Genomic DNA, 24,330 nt, shown 5'->3' with positions numbered 1-24,330 from the left:
TGGGTGGCAGGGGGGAGGGGTATTAAAGAAATGCGCGTGCTTTTGGAAATCTCAAGTGTGTGCTCTTTCCCTCCCCCAGCCTGCCCAAAAGAATGCCTCCTCTTAATGTGGCTAATGGTACGCACGCTATGGAGCCCACACTCGTGCTCTTAGTCACGTTACAGGAAGGCCAGTTTACCCAGGTAAATGTCTTTTGAAAATTGCCATTTAGATGCTTTTGCTGGCCATCTCTGTTGTCCTGTTCAGTAGGATTATCTTTATAGCTTGGTCTTTCTGGATTCTATTCTGTGTGGTAAGGCAGGTCCCTGGGTTCCCAAATGGCTGGGAGTGCTCTGGATTTTGTATTTTAATCTGGTTCCATTGACTAACTTACAGATTAAGTCATGTCCAGGAGAGTGTTACCAGCTGTCTCGCCTTTCTGTGCTGCTACGACGCATGCTCTTCCTTATGGCTGCAGATCATCAGGTAAGTTCTAGGCTCTCCTGTCTGTGAAAGGTATATATCTGCCAGAGGGAACCAGGCTGCCCGAAGCAGAAAAGAAGGGTTGGGAGGAAGCCAGACCTGGTTCCTGTATGTCCCTAGATCAGTCCAGATTCCTGTGTTTTGCATCCCTGCCTGCAGATGGAGACAGAGAAAGCTTTACTGACACTTTTATATACTAGCATTAGGAAGGAATCCAGACTATCTATGGGGAGGTGAGAAGCAACTTGTGAAAATATTGTGTTCCATTCATTGAGCTCCTGAAGGTGGAATACATTTTTCAAATTGCATTCCAGTTACTTAGTGTTGTTTGTTCACTTGCACTCAAGCATAAATTTCTTAGCGTCCAGTCAGATGAATCCAGAGCCACTGAGTTTATGCACTCCTACCAGCAGATGGAGACAGAGCAAACTGACGTCACAGTATATATACCCCTGCAGTTACATCAGTCTGCCAGTATTCTCCATCTCCAGCAGATGGTGAACGTGCATTTCCCCTCTGGAGATTGCTTCAATTTTAAGAAGGAGAATTAAGGAAAGAAATTTAACGCCCCGTGCTCCTGCGGTGATAACAGTTGGTCCCTCCTGCAGTTGAGAATTCCTGAGGTGATTTCCGAGGTCCCTCAGAGGTGGGCCTTAGTCCGGTAGCTGGTTTTGCCAGCGTGGACTTAGCTGCTTGAGTGGCTGAAAGGCAGATAAGGCTGAGCTCCGGTAAGTTTAAAAAAAAACAAAAACAGCAAAATATATAGAGACTTAGTGGGAGGTTTTACTGTGCAGGGCTTCCTTCTCCCACCTGGTCTCTGAGCTCAACACGCCGTTCTGACATTCGTCCCGCTCTATGGAAGGTCGACGTTTTTTTGCTAGTCTTTTGAAGAGAATACTGGCAGGCTGATGTCACTGCAGGGGTATATATACTGTGATGTCAGTTTTCTCCGTCTCCATCTGCTGGTTGGAGTGCATAAACCCATTGGTTCTGGATTCATCTGACTGTCCTAAAGAAAAGGCAATGATCAGGTAAGTATTGATTTCTCAATAAAGTGTATCTTATCTGGTTCAGTCTTTGGCATACAGCATATCTTCTGTGAACAGTGGGATCAATATTTAAAGCAGTTTGACTGACTAGCTGGGAAAACCATGTGATTTAAAAATCCCACTGGTTTTACTGCCACTAACATAGTTAGCCATTTTAAAATGTATCCGGCCATGTTGGGGCGGGGGTGGTCTGAAGGGCATTCTGGGGCAGAGCTGTGATATCCTGCTGTTAGCTGAGTATTGCTGATTTTCAGCTTTCATTTCATCCTGCTACACCAGTCCAGCCCACCCTACCAGCAGATGGAGGCAGAGCACAAGGATTGCCTAAATAATATACCACTACACAGAGGTGGTATAGCTCAGTAGAGAAACCAATATTCCTGTTCATATCCCAGATCAGTCCAGACACCTGGGTTTTGCCTCCCTCCCAGCAGATGGAGACAGAGAAGAAAAGATTTACTGACACTGCTACTTCACCTAGTGTGCCACCTGCAGTCCCTCAGTATTTCTCTGCCTCCAGCAGAGAAGGAACATTTGCCGTGTCGCTGCAGGACTCCTTCCCGCTCCAAGTGGGGGCAATCACAATGGCTCTGACAGACTAACTTCCTTGCGCCGCACAGAAGCGTTTACAGTGGCACCGCAGTTTTTCTTTATCCGCTCTCAGTGGAAGCGAGTAGCTTGGCGCCATCTGCTTTTTAATTGCTTGCAGTTGGCAAGAGCACTGACTATGAAGTGGACTTCCCTTATCACTTAAACTGACAATAAAAATTAAATAAATAAAATACTTCCTTGCCAGCTGATCTGAGGAGCCACAGCGGAGCGCATCACAAAAGGGAGGAGAGGGAGCGGACAGAAGGAGCAGGCACCACCAGGTTTCAGATCTCTCTCCAGGCAGAAGCACACAAAGGGTCACCGACCCCCTTCTCGCTTATACTCGACCAGGAGGATAGCCTTTGCAGACCTAAGCACCCCTAGGCATCACATTCTATTATCATCATCTGACTGCAGGATTTGCACCTCTACCTCCATCTGCTGGCAGGGAGGCAAAGCCCAGGTGTCTGGACTGATTGATTTATGCTGTTCCAGGAACGAAAATTAGCAGGTAAGAACCAATTTTTCTTTCTCTGCCTCCAGCAGAAGGTAGGACTCACTGGTGGTGCAGCAGGATTTCTTGTGAGGCAGTGTCGCAGCTAGGGCCAGGCCCCTGGTCTGCCCAAGAGCGTAAACCCTGTTAGAAGAGGTTCTTAGTCCCAGAGGCGACTTGGGCTGAAGAAATGGCTGACCTGCTATCAGGCTTGTTTGCCCTGTCTTTCACTTATTTATTCAGTTTATTTCTTGCTTTACCAAATAACTCTAGGCAAAGAACAAATAACTCTAGGCAAGGAACAAAAAAAAAAAAAAAAGGATTGGATAAGTTCTTGGAGGAGAAGTCCATTACCTGCTATTAAGTTCACTTAGAGAATAGCCACTGCCATTAGCAATGGTTACATGGAATAGACTTAGTTTTTGGGTACTTGCCAGGTTCTTATGGCCTGGATTGGCCACTGTTGGAAACAGGATGCTGCGCTTGATGGACCCTTGGTCTGACCCAGTATGGCATTTTCTTATGTTCTTATTAGTCATCAACAGTATATAGACATAAAAATATCAGAAACACAAAATCAGTAAGCTAACTGAATAATTCAGATCATGAAAATGGAACACTTTCTTTGAAAAAGGTAATTCTCTCATACTACTGAAATCACCTTTCAATAAAATAGAAAAAAGTTTTAGATTTGAACAACTGATCTGAATAACGTCAACGAAAAATGTTTGCAAAGCATTTTCTCTCACACTGCCACTTTTGTTAGTCTTCATTTCACATTTTATTATGTCAGGAATTCTTAAGTGTATTCTGGCTACCCCACAGAGCTACTCTTCTCACATCAGTCAAGTTTCAGGTTTTGTAACTTAGGACAAGTCCTCCTTAGGTTTATGAACTGTATTCTTGAGAATGTCCTTTTACATATATTGCTACATCCCTTAATAAAATACACTGACCCAGCAGTGAGACCTGTGGCTGCTTGAGATTTTCATGATAGACTGATTCATACACAGAATGCAGAGCTTGGGGTATGGAACTAATTCCATCTCTAGCTGACATCACAAGAGAGACTGACTGATGTCAGCAATGGTAAGAACATACTTTGACCTTTGGGTTCTGTTTTACTGTGTGCAGTAACAGTGTGAACACAAAAGAAAAACCTGGTAAACTAAACTGGAAGTAACAAGGTGCAGATTAACCGGAAGGTCTCAGTTTTGCATAGGAACTTGTAAGCATTAGATCAGTGGTCCCTATTCCAGTCCTTGTGAGCTGCTGCCACTGCCACCATTAGCAGCTCTAGTTTTCCAGATATGCACAGGGAATATTCTAGAAATATGTCAGCATACATTTAGTCTGTGAATCTTGGTAATTTGGTGGCTCTTGAGAAACTGTAGTTTGGCGGTCACTTCACTAAAGGGACATTTTAAGGAAGAGCCATATGTTGCATTGTGTTTTCAATTATCTTTACCAGTAAGTGCATTGGTTGGCCTGGCTAAGATGATGGTACTTATACCAGAAGTGACCAAGGCACATTTTGCTTTTCAGAATCTTCAGTTTCTTGTCAGTGTTTGCCAGCAGGTCAAGCCAGTACTAAAACCCATGATTATCCTCCGTTCCAGGCCGAGTTTATCAGTAATTACCTGCCAGGGGATGCCAAGAACTTGACATTATGGCAGCATATTTCTCTCAAGGCACTTACAACAGAGCTCAGGAAGCAAGTGGCCAATGATATCACCACGGCTGCGGTGACACTATGCAGGCAGTGGGCAAGCAAGCGGCGCACTATGGGAGACCTTGCCCAGCTGGTAAGTAGAAAAATGTCTTCATCTCTTAATGAAGTAGGAAGGAGCTGAGACCCTTCCTTCCAGTCCTGCAGTTACGTTTCCCCAGGAATCGAGGGCAAAGGGTGTTTGTCAGCACCAGCAGCATCCTTTGTAACTATCTCGGGGAAAGTGCTTCCCGAATATGTTAGAGACTAGGCATTGACTTAGAAGAAATCGCAAGACAGACTTTGCCAATTTTCACACCATCTTCATTCATAATAATGGAGCCCCATGAGATCCCTTTTCTCATAAGAGGACAGAAGAGTTGGTACAAGAATTATTTACACAGGTGTTTCTGGTTTGCTTCTTCAGCAGAGATGTCCATCTTTGCTTCCCATCCAAGTGATTTATCTCCAATCCCCGATGACATGAGGCAACTCATTTTATGGGGGTCTGGTTATAACCAAGAAAGAGAAAAATACTACTTCCCTGTACGTACCCGGATCAGAGGTGACAGTTCATGCATAGGTTAAAATCCCTTTGGAAAGTTGACTGAAATTAGAAGAGAGATTAGTAGCATCTTCCATTTTCTTTCTTTTGTACTCCTCATTCCTTTGGGAAGATGACTCAAATTAGACGGGAGATTAGCAGCATCTTCTATCCAGCATCTAACTTAGTTTCTGTTCCTCACTATTTTCTACTGGCTGGCAGTAGTTGTTGTGCTCGGTTGTTTAGTTTTCACATTATGGGTAAAGTAGGTTGGCTCTTTCCACTTTTGGCTGACCTGTTGTTTATTTCTTGCACTACTCGGTGGTGTTTCTGCCTGTTAGAATGCCGCACTCGCTGCCTTGCTGTCTGTGTGCAGTTCTGCTGAGGAGGTCATGGAGCCCGAGCTGCAGGAAGCTACTTCAGGAGCCACTGCTCAGCTCTGGCCTCTCTTTCATGTCGAACAGGTGAGGACATCCCCAAATAGCTTCATGAGTTGTGATTGTGAGTAGATGTAGGTGTATTGTGTCTGTTTATGTGAGCTGTCACTGTGGACATGTAATTGTGAATGCTATGCGTGCTTGTTAACTAAGAGTTTGATGATAATACAATGAGAAAGTTATTAGAGATACAGTCCAAAGTGTTTGACAATGACAATTAAAAGGGTAAAACTTCACAGTCCTGGAACTGTTGCTTGTACTGAGGTTTTTTATTTAATAGGCATATAGTAGCAAAAACTATAACATCTTTCGTCTAGGGTAATCATCTCAGCCATCCAAATTGTCCATGAGCTGGCAACATGAAATCTTTATAATAAGATATTCATTGTTGTATGAATAGATGTGTTTAACAGTGTACCCTGTTGCTGTTTTGTGTTTCAGGTATCAGATCAGCCCTCCCTCCAGCACACACTCTGCCTGTTGTTGCCTCTCCAGGGATTTTTCATACAAACTTTAAAACCTGCCCTGATCACTCAGGTTAGAAATAACATTATTGCATAAAACTAGTTTTGACGTTCTGAAAGTCATGTTTAAAAATACCAAATACCAAATCCATGCATTGTTGTGAAATAGTCAGAAAAGATTCCGTTTTCCATATTCTGAACTTGCCAGATTGATGCAAGCTGTAAAGGAAGCAAAGTATCTATTCACAGAGTGCCCAAGGTTACCATAGAACCTTTAAGCCTTTTTCCAATAGTTTGCATCCTATCTTTTCCCCAGACCAGTAGGAGCCATCAAAGAAGCTACTTTGCAGCAGCCCCTGCCTTCATCCCAAAGAAAGGCAGGAGCTCAGCAAATGCAAATGTACTAAATCTGGCAACATTTATTAGTGGTTTCCATTTCATCCTGCTACAACAGTCCAATCCAGATGCATGATTATGTCCCCCTATCAGCAGATGGAGGCAGAGCACAGTTTGCCTTTGTGACATCATTATCACTACTTAGAGGTGGTGCAGCACAGGGAAAAGCCGGTATTCTCTGCCTCCAGCAGATGATCGGATATTCTGGTGGTGCAGCAAGCTGACTCACTGGGACTGCCTTCCTTTGTGGATTTGGCACTATTTTGTGATTTCCCAGTATTAAGCGGACCAGGAACCTGGTTCACCCAGGGTAGCGAGCCTGCAGTGGAGGTTCCTAGCCCAGAAGGTCTTTGTTTATCAGAGTTTTAAAAAAAAATATGCTGAAATGAGAGAGGAAGATTTCTACAAGTAGAGAGGATCTTCACAGTCTCTGCTGAGCTGCTTTTCCCAGTTCCCCTCTCTTCGCTTACCTCTATGGTTCCAAGAAAAAAAAAAAAAAAAGAAGTACAGAGGTAACCAAGTGAGCAGGAGAAATTCCTCCCTCACAAGGTTTGTATGCTTATGTGGATGCCTGCACTTTGGGGGTACGTGTTCGTTTTTTCTTCAGGGGAAGTGGTGTTTCATTCAGCTCCAGTCTTTCTGTCCTGTGCTGGGTTCTGCCGGCTGAAAGGACCGTTGCTGTGGGGCCTGCGGCCGCAGGTGCTTCACAGGTACAATCAGACTTAATATGTGCGACCTGTATTATGATGGTCTCTGGGGAGACTTCACTAGCCTCTGAACCATCTGCTCTGCCTTCTGCAGCTTCGGGGATGGAGTCAGGGGCAGCAGCACATTCTGTGCATAGGCCAAGAGAGACCCCTGAGACCATGTTTTTTGGCGGGAACAGCCACCATTGTTGTTTTCAGCTAGCGCAGGTCAGGCTCTCTTATTCATCAGTAGCCAGGTCTGGAGATCCCTCGGTTGTATCACCAGGGGGGAGGTGGCTAGGAATGCAAAGCCAAGCGCAGGAATATCTTTTCTTTCTGCACTACATCCTCTTATGTTATTCAGATGCTTGTTAAGGGGGAGAAGCCTGAGGCAATTTTTTTCCCGGGCTTCTTTCTCAGCCTGAGCTTGGGATTCACATGTCTGTTCGAGCATGCCACGTTGGCTGCACGTTTTCTGCTCCACTGGAGCTCATGAAGTTCCTGAGATTCCCTCAAAAAAACCTAAAATGTTGATGCTATTCCCCACCCTTTCTATGGGGCTGAGATTGCAAGCCTTATTGATCAGTTGTTCCCATCTCTTAGAATCACTGATTCAAAACCAGAAAAGATGCCTAACCGGGATCCCATCATTAAAGGGCTCCACAAATCCTCTAAGGATTTCTGCCATTAGATGGAGGGCATATGGATTTTGAATTCTGCAACCCCTAAGACCGGTCTCAAGTGTCAAAATCTTATCTAAGCTGTATTTGTTTCCATAATAGGCACTGCAGTGCTTATTTCAGTGGCCTTGGGTTGAGGTTTCTGCAGTTGCTAGAGTATCTTTTCCAGTGGAGAGTAGTATCTCCCTCAAGGATGCCTCTGGAAAAGTTTTACATCAGCAGCCCAGTCTGTGCAAGTGGCTGTCTGCGGTGGCAACTCCCTGAAGGAGTGGAGGCTATTATCGGCAGTGGCTTTCTCAGCCATTGTCCTGTATGATCTTTTTTGGTTTTCCTTTAGTTCTGTGGCTTATGCTGAAGCTGCTAAGACTTCTATGGCTTTCACATTGGGCAGCAGATTTGTGGCCTAAGGCGCATCTTTGTAGGCTTCTTTTAAGGGGAAGCTTCTGTTTGGGATGGATCTCGAGCAGTTGGTTAAGGATTCAAGGGATCCTAAACCTAGCAGCTTCCTGAGGTTATGAGTCAGTTCTTTTATTGTCCCAATGGGGGCCAGGCTAATTTTGAGACTCCAGTTACTATAGGCCTTGGAGGCAGTTGTATTCTCAGTACAGACCCTGAAGTAAGAACCAGGCCCTGTGTGTGTGTGTGTGGGGGGGGGGGGGGAACCCAGACCAAGTTTGGTTTCAGGCAGCTTGTTTGCGGTCAGTTGATTCTCCCAATGAGGTGCTGCGGATTCACTCCATGGTACTTCCAGTGGGCAGCTGCTTACAGTGGTTTTTTTTACCAGGAGTGGACCTGTATAACATCATTCCAGTTGTTAATGGCTATTTGTCCATTACGCTTTGAAGCTGATTGCTCCGTTTTATTTTTCCCCCTTTTTGTTACTATGTAAACCAATATGATGTGTACTTTAATGTCGGTATAAAACTGTTAAATAAATAAATACATTTTCTGACATTTGTTTAGTATCCCTGTGCGCCTTGTCTGCCAAGGAGTTTGTAGTATGGACTCCTCTGCACAGACTGCAGCTACTAAGGTCAGTGTCTCCAGTCCCACATGAAGCTCAAGGTCACGGTCACTATTCTTGATGTGAAGATTGTGAATCGTTGCTTCCAAGTTTCTCATTTTCAAATGGAATATTTTGATTCCATACTGCTGGTGGTGTGGGAAGGCGAGTTTTCTATAGTCTCTGGTACTTTCCAGTTCCCATCAGTCTTCAAGATCAAAATATCTTCAAGCTTGATGTCCTTCAGGAGCTTTTGCAGATCAGATCATTTCCTTTTGGTCTACCACGGTCCCATTGACCTTTCTCAAGGTAATGGTGACAGTAATGGCATTCTTGAGGGAAGAAGGAATCTTGATTTAACCTTATCTAGATGTTTGCCTGATCAGAGCCATATCTTACTAAGAAGGTCTTCAGGCATCTGACAGAGTGGTTTACATTTTATTTTGAAAGCATGAGCTGGGTGTTCAATATTGCAAAGAGCAAACTTCTTCCTACTCAGTCTTTGGAATTTCTAGGGGCTTGTTTTGACACATAGTTGAGTCAGATGTACCTGATGTCTAAGAGAGTGACCAAATTTGTGCAACAAATGCAGAGGTTCACTTATCCGATAACACCAAGGGCTAAAGTCTATCTTCAGCTTCTTAGTTTTATGGTGATCACCTGGGATCTTGTTCTATGGGCTAGAATTCTCTTGAGACTACTCCATTCTTCTCTTCTGGCAAAAGATCGCTTCATTCTCAAGATTATGAGTATCATCCTCCTTTGCCCATGTTGATGTGGAACAGCCTTCTTTGGGGTATGGTTCCTTGAGTCTTATCGAGGGACATGAGTCTGGTATCTCCCTCGTGGAGACTAATTACAATGGTTACAAGTTGGTTGGATTCAGGAGCATGTCTTGTTCAAGTGTCCGAGGGCCTTGGTCTCAAGCAGAGGGCCACCTGATCCATCAGCAGCCTGGGAACCAGGACAGTGAGATTAGCCCTTTGTTAATTTTTCCCTTAGGGAAAGGGCAGTCAGAATGACCTCCAGCAATGTCATATCAGTGGCATGTGTGAATTGACAAGGAGGTACCAGAAGCCTTGGGGTGTTGGAGAAGAAAAATCACTCTTTTCTTGGGCTTGGAGAATCTGCAGCATTTCACAGCAGCTCTTATTAGAGGTTGGGAGTATGTGTGGGTCGATTTCTTTGATCCAGGCAAGTGGGATTTCAACCCTGTTGTGTTTCTGCACATATTGTTCCTATAAGGTCATGCCTCACTTGGATCTGGTGACAACTCGTCGCGGGGAATGAGGAGCTAAGAGGATAGATGCCCTACTTTAGCATGGGCTAATACAGTAAGGGAGTTACTATACGTATTACCACCTTGGATGTTAACAGGGAGAATTCTACATAAAATAGATGTGGACAATGCTCCTGTGATCTGAGTGGCTCCAGATTTGCCAAGGAGGCCTTGGTATGTGGTTCTGATGAAACTACAGATCACCAGTTCTCTGTGCCTCTTGGATGATTGAGGACTCTTGGTGCAGGATTCGATCCCCATGGAGGATCCATCTTTTTTTCTTGTTTTCTGGTTTGTCTCTCGAAAGGTCACACTTACATTTAAAATAAAAAAAAGAAGGTTACTATTTATTGGAAGGCCTACAAGCGCTCTCTTTGTGTGGCTAATATTTGTTTTTTTGGTGCTGCATTGATGTGTGCTGCTACGAAGGTTTGTTTTCTCTTTGGTTTGAATATTCCTTGTATGTTAGCCTTTCTCAGGCAAAGCCTAGAGAAGGGTCTGGCCTTGAACTTTGGAATGTTCAGGTTGAGGCTTTTTAGTTTCAGAAGCAGAAGTCAAGGGATCTTGCTAGTTTCTCATTCAGATATGTGCTGCTGTCTCTCTTTAAGCCAATAACCCCTCAGTGGGATCTTAGTTTTGTTCGGAAAGCACTAAGTGTCACCGTGCTTTTTGAGTCTTTGAAACATGCTTCATTTAAAGATCTGTTCTGGTCATTTGTTTTCCTGATAGCAATTTCTTCAGCTCAACATGTTTCTGAATTTTCTGTACGGCCCTGTTTTTTGGTCTTTGCTTCAGATTCAATATTTTTTTTGTCCTGTACCCTTTCTTTCAGAAGGTAATGTTGGCATTCTTTCTCATTTAGCTCACTTTGTAGCTGGCTTCTTTAGTTTGAAACAATTTTTATTGTTTTATAAAAGCAGTACAACAAACAGAGAATGTAGGGTTTCTGAACCACTCTCCAGTAGCAAAAAGACCCCAACAGAATCAGTGCCTCCCCACCCCAGCCTCCCAATCCAACCCCCCAACCACCCACCCCGCAACCCCCAATAGTAGGATGGTCCATCCATCTGTGAAAAAGTATTGTCCACCACTCAAGGCATGAGCAAACAACGCATAGGCTATCTGTCGGCTTACTGCCAGTCATTTAAAATTGAACTGCGAGCGTTGTGGTAGAGATTGCAGATAAGAGTCCCAGATATCCAAGAACCTTTTCTTGTGACATGGAGACTGTCGCATCGTTGCCGCATCCAGGAGCATCATACGATGGAGACAGTTGTGCCAGATCTAGTAAGGCGGAGGAGTATCATCTCTCCAATACAACAGAACAACCTTCTTAACCACCAAACAGGCTTTACGAATGAGCAACCGAGATCCCAAACGTCGTATCCTCAAAGGAGAAATGCAACCAAAAAGTAGCCACATGGGGCGAGAGTGGGATGTGAACCCCCAGTAAAGTCTCAAGGTATCGAACTACCTTAGCCCAAAGACTGTGTATAGAGGGACATTCCCAAAACGCATGAGATAGTGTAACGAGGAGGTGCCCACATCGCGCACAAGCGGCAAATGTTGAGATCTTTAGGTGAAAGGCACCTTGAGCCGAGATGTAGCCCCGACAAAGAAATTTATATTGCATTTCTCTGTAATAAAAGTTCACCGAGAGTTGGGATACTCTTTTGAAGCACGCTTTAATAATAAACATCGTAACCGTGAAAACTCCATCCCAGTTCCATCTATCGACAAGAGCTGTATAAGTATCAGTGGCGGTTAACTGTTAAGGAGTTGGTAGTACTGCGATAGCGACGGTACCTTGGATTTTTCAAAGGTAAAAACAGCATCCAAGGATTGAAAATGTGAGGCCTGTCGAAAAATGGTGGGCAAAGACCCAATGTAATGCTGGAGCTGTAAGTATGGAAACACTTCCTTTGCAGAAAGCGTGTATATCTCCCTAAACTCGAAAAAGGGTAAGAGCCGACCCTCTGGCGTCAGCACATGTCACAGCTGGGTAATTCCCCTGGCACCCCAACTGTGGAAAGCAGCCGTCTGTGAACCAGGGGTAAAATCTGGGTTCCCTTGTAGAGGCAAAAAATAGGCACAGAAATGGTCCGTCTTTAATAAACGCATAAGCCGAAGCCAAGAGAGACGGATGGGCCGAGTAATAGCATTCTGTACCAGGAACGTGGGGAGAGTGCGGGCCCGGGATTGTAAAACAAATTTAAGGGAGAAAGGGGTAGCCAATGCCCCATCTGCTGAGACATCAATAAAGGTGGACGTGTCCAGCAGCCAATCTCTCATTACCCGGAGGTTACTGGCCAGACTATATAGCGCTAGTTCTGGGATGCCCCATCTCTCCCTCAGCCAGGCCAATCGGACCCTAGCCTTCCCAACCCGCCAAAAAAATCTCCGCTGGGCCTTATCCAGCTGTCGCAAATCTACACTGCGCAGCTGCAGGGGTAAGTTCTGAAAGAGATATAACCACTTGGGCAAAATATTCATCTTAAAAAGATTAACTCTGCTCCCCAAGGATAGTGGTAAACGAGTCCAAGTGAGTAATTTGTCTTGGGTTGTAACAATCCCAAGATACGTGAACGAAGTATCCGCTCATTGAAGTGGGAAATCTTCCTCCCAAGCTTGCTTCAGTTTATTGGGATAGGCTAAAGCTATGGACTTATGCATATTCAGCCGTAAACCCGAAAATACCCCAAATGCCCAAATAATTTGAAGGAGGGGGTGAAGGGACTTACGGGGATCTGTAAGAAAGACTAAGATGTCATCTGCAAAAGCAGCATATTTAAAGGTAACAGATTGAAAACGTATGCCCTTGACCTCCTTTGCCAATTGAATTGTTTTTAGTAAGGATTCGAGCTGGAGAACAAACAACAGCGGAGAAAGGGGGCATTTCTGACGTGTGCCTCGGGTAATAGAGAAGGCCTGTGATTTTGAACCATTCTCTACGACAGTGGCTTCTGGAGCCTGATATAGAAGGAGTATTGCATCAAGAAACAGCCCGTCAAATCCCATCTGGCACAATACAGAGAAGAGATACTCCCATTCATAGCTGGCTTCTTTAAAGAAATGTGTCAAAGTGGCAACAAATTATTATTCTTAGCTGTCTGTCAGCTATTCGTTAGGTATTTGGAGGTTACTATTCCTTTACATTAGACAGACAGACTGTTTGTTTGGAGGACTATGTTAAGGTCTGGTGGCCTCTGAAACTACTTTGACAGGATGTATCTGTTGTGGGGAACACTCCTGGTCGGTACGGCGTTCTCCGTGTCGGGCCGACCACCCATGGCCTACCACGTGCTCAGAATGCCGCCGTCCTGTCCTCGGCGGAGCTCTCCCTAGGCGCACGTGCAAGGGAGGCTCTGCCTCTTTAAGGGCTCAGCATCGGAATCTCCAGGCCAGCCTCCTATGATATCAGCTCCTTCTATGATGTCAGGAGGCAGCCCTATATATTCCAAGCTTCTCTCCTGTTGGTTGCCTTTGCAACAGCTTGTCTCCTTGGAGAGCTCATAGATTCTGTGCCTGAGAGTCAGGAGACTGCTCCAGCTCCTGACTCTGCTACAGCTCCTGACTCCGCTACAGCTCCTTATTCAGCTCCGTACTTCATCCTTCATTCCTGCATTTCTCCTTGACTTGATCTCCCGGTACCAACCCTTGGCTTGCTTCACTTTCTTCCTGTCTGCCACCTGCATCGACTCCTGGCCTGGTTTCATTGCTTCTGCTCCTCTGCTGCCTGCCTCAGACTCCGGACTGAACTTTCGAATTGCTCCTTTGCTGCGAGCCCTGACCAAGACTTCTGACCTCGTCTCCACCTCACCTGTCCTGCTTCATCTAGGCAACCCGCACCTAAGTCCTGCTGGCCCCGGTACCCAAGGGCTCAACCTGCGGGGAAAGAGGGCTGGTATAGGTGAAACTCCAGTTGAGTTGATCTTGCCGACTCCACGTACCGGTGACGGGTTCCACGTAGGGCCTTCCCTCTGTGGTGTACCAACTCCCATCTCGGCTCAAGAGTCCACGAACATAACAGTATCTTCTGCATTTTTTTTTTTGATTTAAAGTTTTATTAATCAATCTCAACATAAGTAACCATTACACAGCTTCATAGTACACAAGAAGTTTCTAATCGAGACCACATAACATAGATGCGATAGAACTAGAGATTGACAAGACATTGCTGAATAAGATCACTATTACATATTAACTATTACATATATCTTTTGTCTTCAAATCCCCCTTCACTCCCCACACCCCTTACCTCCTTCCTCAACTCCCACTTGCCCACAAGCTAATTAACAAAGGCTCCCACAACATCAAATCATACATAAGAACCCTCAAGGGCCTTTACCTTAGTGTCATGTAGGAGATACCTGTTGATATATATATATCAGCTAACACCTCCATTAATAACTTATGTTCTAACTCAGAGATTGACTGATCTGAGATACCAAGCAGGAACAATTTAACATCACGCAACACCATTACCCCCATAATCAATGAGAAAAAAGAGATGATCTCCCCCCACAACTGCTGCACCTCAGGAGATTCCCACCAAAGATGAAAGAATGGCCCCTTCTCACCACATTCCCTCCAGGATTCCTCATTGGCCCCTGGAAACATCCTATGTAACTTATCAGGGGTTACAGACCATCAAAATAGTATCATGTACTCATTTTCCGTCAGGGCAGAAGAGATGGAACACTTCTTTATGGCCAGGAAGCACTGGTCCCATTCTTCTTCCTCTAAGGAGGTGCCTAAATCCCTTTCCTAATCTCTAATATGAGCAGGTTTGACTAATAAGTCTGCATTAAGGACACTATACATTTTAGAGATGGGCCGACACAATTTATATGCCTGATCACAAAAACCCACAAATAGTGTCTTACTCTTTTTGAGATCAGACACCACTCGCCTTTGGTTCACAAAGTGTAATAGCTGAACAAGAGGGTTTACTTCTCTGTGCCCCACAGAATATCTTTCCCGCAATTCTGCCAAAGAAGTCATACCTTGACCTCCCCATACTTACATAGAAACATAGAAAAGACGGCAGAAAAAGACCAACGACCCATCTAGTCTGCCCAGCGAGCTCCCACACTTATTTTCCCATATTTATCTGTTTCACCGACCACCAAGTTCAGGGCCCTTGTTGGTAACTGTCCCCGGGATTTTAAAATCTGGCCCTTAGAGTTTAAAATATAATCTAAAACTCAGATATAAGAAAATAAGAAAACAGCACATATAACCCCAGCCACATCCTCTGTAAGAAACCAAACCATTATACCTGTTGAAAAGTTTATAGAAAACATAACTAACTAGAAAAACCCAAAGTGACTCAGACTGGATCTTCTGAGAAAGAAGGCTTGAATGAAGAGGCATCTCCAGACTGGCATTTCAGCCTCTTTCCTCCAGTTGCCACTCTCTGCCATCTAGAAGACGTCATAACAGATTGCGAGGAAACAGCTTCCCATTGCTTGGCTGGAGCTTTAGAAACTTCCTGTCCTGCGGCCCTCAGTCTCTCCACAGCCTCTGCAATGGTGTGGACACTAGAGGTATCTCCCTCAATAGTGAAGTTAAGGCCAAAGAGGAACAGCTATCTACAGCGTGCCTGCTGATTACGTAGCACTGTGATAACGTCTATGAATTCTCTCCTCCTTCGTATGGTTATAGGGGATAGATTCTGGAAAACCTCCACTGTGTGTCCTTTCCAGGTAATTGGGCCATTTTTCTGCACAAGTACCAACACTTTCTCTTTGATAGGAAACTCAAGAAAACAAGCTATGGGGTGTCACCATCTTGTTCATCTATGCCCAGGATCTCTGAGCATATATTTGCAACCACAAGAAAGAGATCTTCGTGTTCTGGCTCCTTCCGGGACTCCCCTAAGCCACAGATTTTACTCTCTGGAGTCCGTTCTCTAAGTCTTCCAAGCGGTCTCCCAAAATCCTCCTGCGAATGACACAGCTTATCGCAAGCTGTTTGGCATTGTGTCACTTCAGTCGCACAATCTTCAGCTCTGTAAGTCCCGGATATCATTCTTCATTTCTGCCACAGTATTCACAATTTCTTTTTTAATTGCCAGCATATCATTTTTCAAATCTTGAAACCACTATTGAAATTCCTGCTGGGAGGGAGCCTTTCCTGCGATCTCTTGCGCCATGTTGCACGCATCATCTGACTCCTCACAGTCAACGGAAGCATCGCGTGAGAGGCGCTCTGGCCCATGCACCACGATTTCTGCATAGGAAAATTGTTTTAAATCTGTTTTTTTTTCTTTTGTGCCGCCATATATGCAGCTACCAGGCTCGCCTTGCTCCCTAGCTAGAGTCAGAACATCCAACAAGAAGCTTATTCATGGGGATGTTAGTGGATCAGAACAGGAGCTTCAGATTCAGGCAGCCATTCCCCTCAATGACGTCACATCCTCCTCCAAATCTTCTGCATTTTGGCTCTGGGACTGTTTGACCCAGAATCCAGATTATTTGGGTTCTTTCTACTAGAGCACAGTCTCATCCTGGTCAAAAGCAATTGAATTTTGGTGCCAGTAAGACATTGGTAAGGCAGCTTAATGGCTCGTTCTTGCATTCTTTGGTTATGCAGCCTTTTGGAGCTGGTGTTCTTGGAGCAGACCTCCCTCCTGAGTAGTCTGGCTTTGGTACTTCCCACTCACTTGACTGGACTGGTGTAGCTGGATAGAAGGATACATTTACACACCTGTTTTCTTTCCACGAGTCTTGCTCCACCAGTCCAGGACCCTCCCAGGAAGCTGGGCCACATTATGAAGGAGACAGTCTAGTTGTCAGGTGCTTGTCATGTACATATGTACTTCAGAGGAGTAGAGCTTCCTTCTCAGCCTCTGTTTTTTGCTTGCCTTCCCTTTGTTATGCGTTATTCCTGTTTCTCCACAGGGTGCTCTAAGAGGATCTTCTCGCTAAAGTGGAATGTTTTGCAAGTTTTGAAACTTTTTATTAACTGGAATGTTTATGATCTGTTCAGCACTTTGTCACAAGAATACCTGCTTTTCCCTGTGCTGCACCATCTCTAAGTAGTGGCGATGATGTCATAAAGGAAACTGTATGCTCTGCCTCCATCTGCTGGTAGGGGGACATAACCACATGTTTTGACAGGATTTATAGTGCAGAGAATTAACAAGTAAAAATGTCTCCTTTTAAGGGGGTTAGAAAATAATCATGGTAAGATTTCTGTTTCTTATAACCTGCATAGACACTTTTTTATTCCTTGCTATTTGACTGTCATCAGGAAATTATCATACTTGGCAGCTCTTTTCCTTCTTCCTTTCTTGCGCTCATTAGGTAGCATACCTTCTCCCCTTATACCTTTCTTTTTGACTTTTTCATATCAACAGTCTAATTGTGCCCTGCACTGTCCAGAAGGATAACATTATGTATCTGGGAAACTTATGAGGCCCAGAAACAGTCTTTGACCTTTCCAGCATAAACCTAGTCTAACTTGTAAACCAAGATTTTGATTTCACATTTTTTTTTTTTAATAATAGAGAGAGCCGAATTGGGATGTAATTTATACTTTTAGCCAGATAATTCAGAACTCAGAAATTATCCAGCTAAATGAATATTTGGGCATTTATCTGGCTAAATTCTAGCTTGATAACATTTTATCTAGCTAAAATTTGGCTGGATAAGTTAGGGGCATTCTGGGAACATAACTGGGAGGAGCTGAATTAGCTGGATAAGTTATCCAGCTAAATCTGATCATCCCATAGACCTGTCCCCTAAGATTTGCCGGATAAATGTATCTGGCTCACTTTAGGATAGCTGGATATCGCACTGCTGAATATATAGGCAAAGTTAGCTGGATATGTTTATCTGGCTACTTGCTGAGTCACAAAGCTGCTGAATATAGACCTTGGAATGATCAGACTTTTTGGAATTGTTAATACTGTATATAAAATATACAGGACTCTTTTTTTTTTGAATATTTCAATAAAGATGGACACAATTTTTGAAACCAATTGTTATAAAGTGGGACTGTATATAAGAATCTCTTTAAAAGATCAGGCATTTAGCCTGGTCCACCTTAAGACACAGCCCAGAAGGGAATGCTGGTCCCAGGACATTTCCCTAAGCAGGGGAATAAGAGAGCAGGCCCAGGAGGAACCAGGCCCTGGGGACAACACGATTGTCCATTGATGTAAGTTTTGATTTAGAACTGCTGAGATAAGCAGACCTTTTCTGCCTATTTTTCTGTTATGCTGTAAATAAGCTGATTCTGTGGAGAAAAGACCAGAATCCAGACTATTCTGTCCTCCGGCATTCTAGTGAGGCCAAAGTCCGCTCACACGTTATCACAGGGTCCTTTATGTTAGCAGTGTTTACTGCTGAAGTATAGTGTCCGGTGTGTATGATGGCTTTCTAAACAGCTAAAGTGTGAGCCTAGTTTGAAGTAATTGACCGTATGTTTTGGGGCTGGTTTTTTTTGGGGGGTTTTTTGTATATAAACCAAAATAGCCCAAGACAAAGCTGGTTGGGTCTAGGCATGCTCTGAGAGTGAGTGCAGGATGTAACAGTGATATATAAAATGAGGTTTGAACAATAGGGAAGTTAAGAGGCATGCATGGTCTTCAGAGAGAGAATAAAAAGCCTCAGTGTAATAAGAATGGTAAACAGGGAGACATTCTTCCACTATCCCATTTTTCTTGTTATTTTTGTAATTCCTCACCACAGATTTAACAGACTTTATTTTACTCTTCCCTCAGGTTCTGACCCTACTAGTGTCTCTCTTCCAGCTGGGCCCTCTTCATCATGTACGCCTGGCAGCTCTGGATTTCCTGTCCTCTTTAAGAAAACTGTGTATGCCAACAGATATGCAGGTAACTGCACCAGAAAAATGTCTGTCTTTAGCAGGAGTAGATCACAGCAAGAGACATTAATTATAACATGTTATGAAGTCCTCTGACTGTGCAGTGTTAAAACTTCAGTGATGTATTTGGTTATAAATCCTCAAGATTAAAATGAAGGCCTCAAACACTCATTGCTGAAAGGAGCGAACTGCAGGAACAAAGAGGAATCGCCTTAAAAAGAAGTTTCCATCACAAACCTGTTGCTAAATTGGCTTATTGCATCTCATCATAGAGCCATTTTGTTTTTACTCCAGGGCAATTGCTTTACCTCTGTGGTAGGAAAATTATTGGAGACCCTGCTGAAGGAAAGGAATAGTGAACTTTAAAAAATCCAGAGGGTTGCAAAATCCAAGGCAACATGGTTTTACCAGAAGAAGGTCATGTCAAACGAATCTGATTAGGTAACCAGAGAATTAGATCAAGAAAGAGCACGCGATATGGTTTACTTGGATTTCAGCAAAGCTTTTGATGTGGTCCGGCATAGGAGCATCATGAATAGAAAGAGAAGCCTGAGTGGGTGCCAAGATGGTGGAATGGATACAAAATGAGTTGACTGACAGGCGACAGCATGTAATGTTAAATGGAATGTGCTCTGAAGAGAGAACAGTGATAAGTGGAGTGCCTCAAGGGTCAGTTCTGAGACCTGTTCTGTTCAATTTCTGTGAGCAATATTGTGACATTTAATTTTTGCGAATGGCACTAAAATCTCCAACAGAGTGGGCACCCCTGAAGAAGTATAAGAAATGAGAAACGATCTAAGAAAACTGGAAGAGCGATCAAAGGTTTGGTTCCTAAGTTTCAATGCTAAAAAGTGCAGAGTCATGCATTTGGGATTCAATAATTTAAAGGAGCTGTATGTGATGGGGGATGAAAGACTGATGTGCACGGATCAGGAGAAAGACTTCAGGGTGAATAGTGTCTGATGATCTGAAAGTACTGAAACAATGTGACAAGGCAGTGGCTTGTTGGGCTGTATAGAAGGAAGCATAACCAGTAGGAAAAAAGAGGTAGTAATGTCCCTGTACAGGCCATTGATGAGGCCTCACCTGGAGTACAGTGGTCAATTCTGGAGACTGTATCTTACACAGGACAGTCCTGGGGGAATTAGCGCAGAATGTGCGCAGAATTCCCCCCCCCCCCCCCGAGCAGAGTTGCCATTTTCTTCTCAGAATTGCCAAATTCTGCGCAGAAAATGACAGAGAAGACCCTGGCATGCCGCGAACGGAGCGCGCGAAGATAAAAGGCCCTGGCTTGCTGTTTTTAGGCTCCTGTGTGCTGTGGGATGCGCTCCGCTCGCAGCAAAGATGAAGTCCCCGGTGCGCCATTCGCGACAAAGATGAAGGCCCCCGAGTGCCACAAAAGGAGTGTGCTCCGCTCGCGGCGAAGATGAAGGCTCCGGTGAGAGTGAATGTGTGTGTGTGTTAGAGGAGAGGGGGAGGGGGTGAGAGAGCAGAGGGGTCAGCAGGAGGGTGTGAGAGAGAGCATGGGAGGTGAGAGAGCAGGGGGGGGGGATGCTTGAGTGTGGGTGCCAGAGAGAGGGAGCCTATATGAGGAGATTGTGAAGGAGTGTGTGTGAGAGATTGGGAGCTCGAGTGTATGAAAAAGTTATCGAGTGTATGTGAGGGTGCTAGCCTGTGTGAAGAGATTGTGTATGTGTGAGACAGAGCCTGTGTGAAGGGGTGCGTGAGAGAGAGACATAGGTAGCCTGTGTGAGGATGTATATGTGAGAGAGAAAGGGAACTTGTGTGTGTATGCAAGAGAGAGGGACCCTGTATGAGAGGATGTGTGTGTGTGAGAGAGAGTGAGGGAGCCTGTATGAGGGTGTGTGTATGTGTAGTAGAGAGAGGGAACATGTGTGTGAGAGAGGGAGGGACAGAGGGAGCCTGTGTGAGGGGGTAGTACTGAGAATGGGGTCAAACTCTGGGACTGACCATAGAGTGGAAGGGGTTGAGCCTAGAGGTGGAAGGGAGAGATACTGGCAGGTGGAGGAGTTGGGGCCTGAGAGGGCAAAGTGGCCAGGGGAGTAAGGAGAGTGAGTTCCTAGGGAAATTCTGCTCAAAATATTTAAAATTCTGCATCTTAAAGTAATAACTTTTTTCTGTATTATGTAAAATGTAATTACTTATTTATTTATTTTTATTTTTATTTATTTATTTAACGGTTTTATATACCGACATTCATCAATGATATCACATCGGTTCACAGCGAAACAAGAAACTAGTGCCTGTGGCGGCGCTTTACATCGAACAAGTTTAACATAATACAATTAGAACATATTGAAACATAATAATTAGAGAGTAAGGAAAGGTAGGGGAAATAAAGCATTAATCTAAAATTAAAATAACATGAATACAAGAGGGTAAAAAGAGAAAAAAGGAGGAAAAGTGACAGAAGAATGAAATTAGATTAATAAATTAGTGTAGGCAAAGATTGCAGGTATATACAAAATGTACAATTATAGGGAATAACATGAAATATCAAATGTGAAGGGAAGGGGTGAGGAGAGGGGGGGAGAAGAAGGGGTAGGGAGGGGGTAGGATAATACAGAAGGGAGTGAGAGGAGGAATGATGTATGCTTAGGGAGAAACCAGTTCGAGGGGGACTCATCCGCATTTAGTGAAAATCTGGGTCAAGGGGGACAGAGATGGGAGGGCATAGATGAGAGAAATGAGAATTTAAGTGTATGCTTTGGTGAAGAGCCAGGTCTTAAGCTTGCGCTTGAAAGTTTTTGGGCATTCTTCTTGGCGAAGTTCAACTGGCATTGTATTCCAGAGAATGGGCCCTGCGATTACTTAAAGACTGTCATGTAGATTGTGTTATTTTGACCAATATAAAGTTTGCAGAACTTTGCAGAATTTTAGATTTTTTTGCACAGAATTCCCCCCAGGAGTAAAAGGACAGAGACAGAACGGAAATGGGCCAGAGAAAGGCAACTAAACAGTGTGGAGACTGGAGGACACAGGGCTGGACTTAAAAGTTTGGTGCCATAGGCAGAGTGCCATGCTGGTGCCCCTTTGAAGTGATGCCGGCACATGGCCCTAGAGCAGGCAGAAGCAGGGTCCTTTTTGGCCTGGATATTTGGCGCTCTAGGTAATTACTTATCGTACCCAGGCCTAAATATACAGCCCTGGGAGAGCTTCAATTTGTAACCTTGGAGGAGAGGAGAGATGGGGAGATTTAAATATAAATGATGCACGAGAATCAAACCTTTTCTGATGGAAAGGAAGCTGCAGATGAGCTGAAACTCCAAGGAGGGAGACTCAGGAACAATGTCAGGAAATATTTCTTTCTTGAAAAGGTGGTGGATTCATGGAATGCCCTCCCAGAAGAGGCAGTGAAGACAGGAAGAGTAAGGAAATTCTAAAGGATAAACACCACGGATCCCTAATGACTAGAGGATGGAAAGGAAGAAAAGGGGTAACCTTTGTTAACTTTAGGTGTAACATTTTTGCATGGGAGTAACCTGCGAGGAATGGCAGTTACTACCCCTAAACAGCTTGCTGGGCAGACTGGATGGACCATTGGGTTTTTATCTGTCACATACTATGAGGTCAATATTCAAAGCTGGCTGTTTGGGTAACTTGCCAGGTACAACTTATCTGGCTAAGTTACACGATATATTGAGCGGGCATGGCTATATCACTGAATATACGCGTATATATTCACGCTTAGCCACATAAGTTATAACCTGTTAAGTTAGCCATGGCTTTTTGGCATAAGTTATTTGGCTAGGTTGCTCCGCCCCGATCATGTCTACAGCTAATGCGGCTAACTTTTTAGCTGTGTAAGTGATTTACGTGGCTAAGTGAAAGCCGCTGAATGTAGGCACATATTCAGCAGCTGCTACTTAACCACATAAGCTATATTCATGTATCTAAATAGCGCTGAATGCTTTTTGAATATTGACTTCACTGTTACTATAGTTTTGATTTTATTAGATCTTTTTCTGGATTTTTTTCTCAGGTCCATGTTCTTCCTCTGCTGTCTCGTCTGTTTGCTTCACTTCTTGCTGACACCTCGTGGATCATTCATCAACATGCATTGGAGGCTTTCACTCAGTTTGCAGAGGTAGGAGCATACTAAGTTTGAATATTAAAGATGTACTGAATTGTGGCAAAATGGGGATTGTTGTGCCTATTGATTGCTTATTTTGGCCTGCAACCATTTTATTGCCTCAGTAAGTCCTCCTTTCCCTTGCAATCCTTGAACTGAGAGGCAGGTGTCAGCCTCTTTCCTGCTGTAATCTGCAGTTTCTGGCAGCAAGGACTAAGCAGGTTAACCTGCTGTATACCCAAAGTGAGTCTCCACTAGAAGGTGTAATATTGTAGCATCCTGTATTGCTATTAATTCGGAAGCCAGTGCCTTTGGCTATCATTGGTTGTATAGTCCCAGCTCTAGTGGGGACTGGCCCAAAACCTTTTAGAACTCTCCAGTCTTGGCTGGGGATGCAGAGGAATTAGATGTGTGCCAAGGCCCTGTCTCAACTCTACACATCTACGGATCCTCCCCAGGCACTTGCAGAGTACAGTGAAATCTGTCTAGATAGTGTTAACTGTATGAATCCTTATTTTACCTGTTGGCTCTTTTTCCTGTTCACTGTTCCCAGCGTTTATTTATAAACTTTTTCCAGTCCAGACAGACAGTCTCTCCTCTACCAGCAGATGGAGACAGAGAACAAAAGCTTTATTGTACTCTTGGTACTTAAGACACTGTGCCACCTGCAGTCTCTCAGTATTCTCTTATCTCCAGCAGATGGTAGGGTTGTCCATCCTACAGTTGGGACTATATATGAGGAAAATTGGTAGAGTAAGGTCCAGCAGGAGACTGGTGACCCTTTTTGTCTTGTGCTCTTTAACTGAGGTGAATTTTGATAGCTAATGGTGCTGGCTTCCTCATTTCCAGGTCCCTTCTCATTCCCTACTGCAGCTTCCTTTCTGTGGACTCAGAAAGAGAAGTATTACCGACTTTGAGATTTTGATTTGTTTTAGGGAGATTGACCCTTTAAGACTTTGAGAGAGAGAAAACAATGCATAGGAATTGAGCAGCAGGAGGGCCTGCATCAGACAGTAGGGGGAACACTTTAGCGGTTCTGTGGCATGCAAGATTTAGGGAAAGAGGATACTAGAAACTAGGGATGTGAATCGTTTTTTAACAATTAAAAATATCGTCATTAATCGTTAAAGAATGTGAAACAATAGAAATTCCCCTGAAGTTAGCGCGCACTACCCATTGATAGTGCGCACTAACAGAAAATGATACATTTTTGACACTTTTCAGGTCAGTTAAGGTCAGTTAGGAATGAATATGTATTCTTATTGGCTGCCCTCTTATTTATTGATGTTACCAAGGTTCCCACTGAGGTGATGGTTTAATATATGGGGAATGGAAATGGAAACGGTTGGTAGCTTGACAAAGGGAAGGGAAAGGGGGAGGTGAAGGGCCAAGCAGTCCCACTCCCTGGTCTCTGAAGTACAGATCTCTTCAGAAAATAAAAGCTGCTGAATGCAGGGGCTGTCTCCCCCTTCACATTCCTCTCCTCCCCCCTTCCCCCAATTCACTGTGCTCAAATTTGCAGTTCCTGTGTTAAACTAAACTTCTTTTTTTTCACTAGAGTAGAATAAAATAAAATGAAGTACTTTGTGTATTAAACTAAAGAAACTTTA

At 44.1% G+C, this 24,330-nt stretch overlaps 1 protein-coding gene across 4 annotated transcripts in view; it reads left to right on the top strand.

The window, feature by feature from the left end:
• The window catches only part of C10H1orf112 (chromosome 10 C1orf112 homolog), a 117,631-nt gene that overhangs the window by 73,940 nt on the left and 19,361 nt on the right, over positions 1-24,330 (top strand). For 3 of the 4 annotated variants that reach the window (XM_029618401.1, XM_029618403.1, XM_029618402.1), the window contains 6 exons: positions 376-465; positions 4,215-4,400; positions 5,189-5,311; positions 5,726-5,821; positions 18,524-18,637; positions 22,631-22,735. In XM_029618401.1, coding sequence (XP_029474261.1) covers positions 376-465; positions 4,215-4,400; positions 5,189-5,311; positions 5,726-5,821; positions 18,524-18,637; positions 22,631-22,735 — 714 coding nt within the window. Of the gene's footprint in view, positions 1-375; positions 466-4,214; positions 4,401-5,188; positions 5,312-5,725; positions 5,822-18,523; positions 18,638-22,630; positions 22,736-24,330 lie in introns of those variants that run through there. The other variant, XR_003858971.1, reaches the window with a different exon arrangement.

The sequence above is a fragment of the Rhinatrema bivittatum genome, chromosome 10 (genome assembly GCF_901001135.1).
Source record: "Rhinatrema bivittatum chromosome 10, aRhiBiv1.1, whole genome shotgun sequence".
NCBI lineage: Eukaryota > Metazoa > Chordata > Amphibia > Gymnophiona > Rhinatrematidae > Rhinatrema > Rhinatrema bivittatum.
Note: the sequence above shows the minus strand (reverse complement) of the source record. Positions and strands in the feature narration are given on the sequence as shown.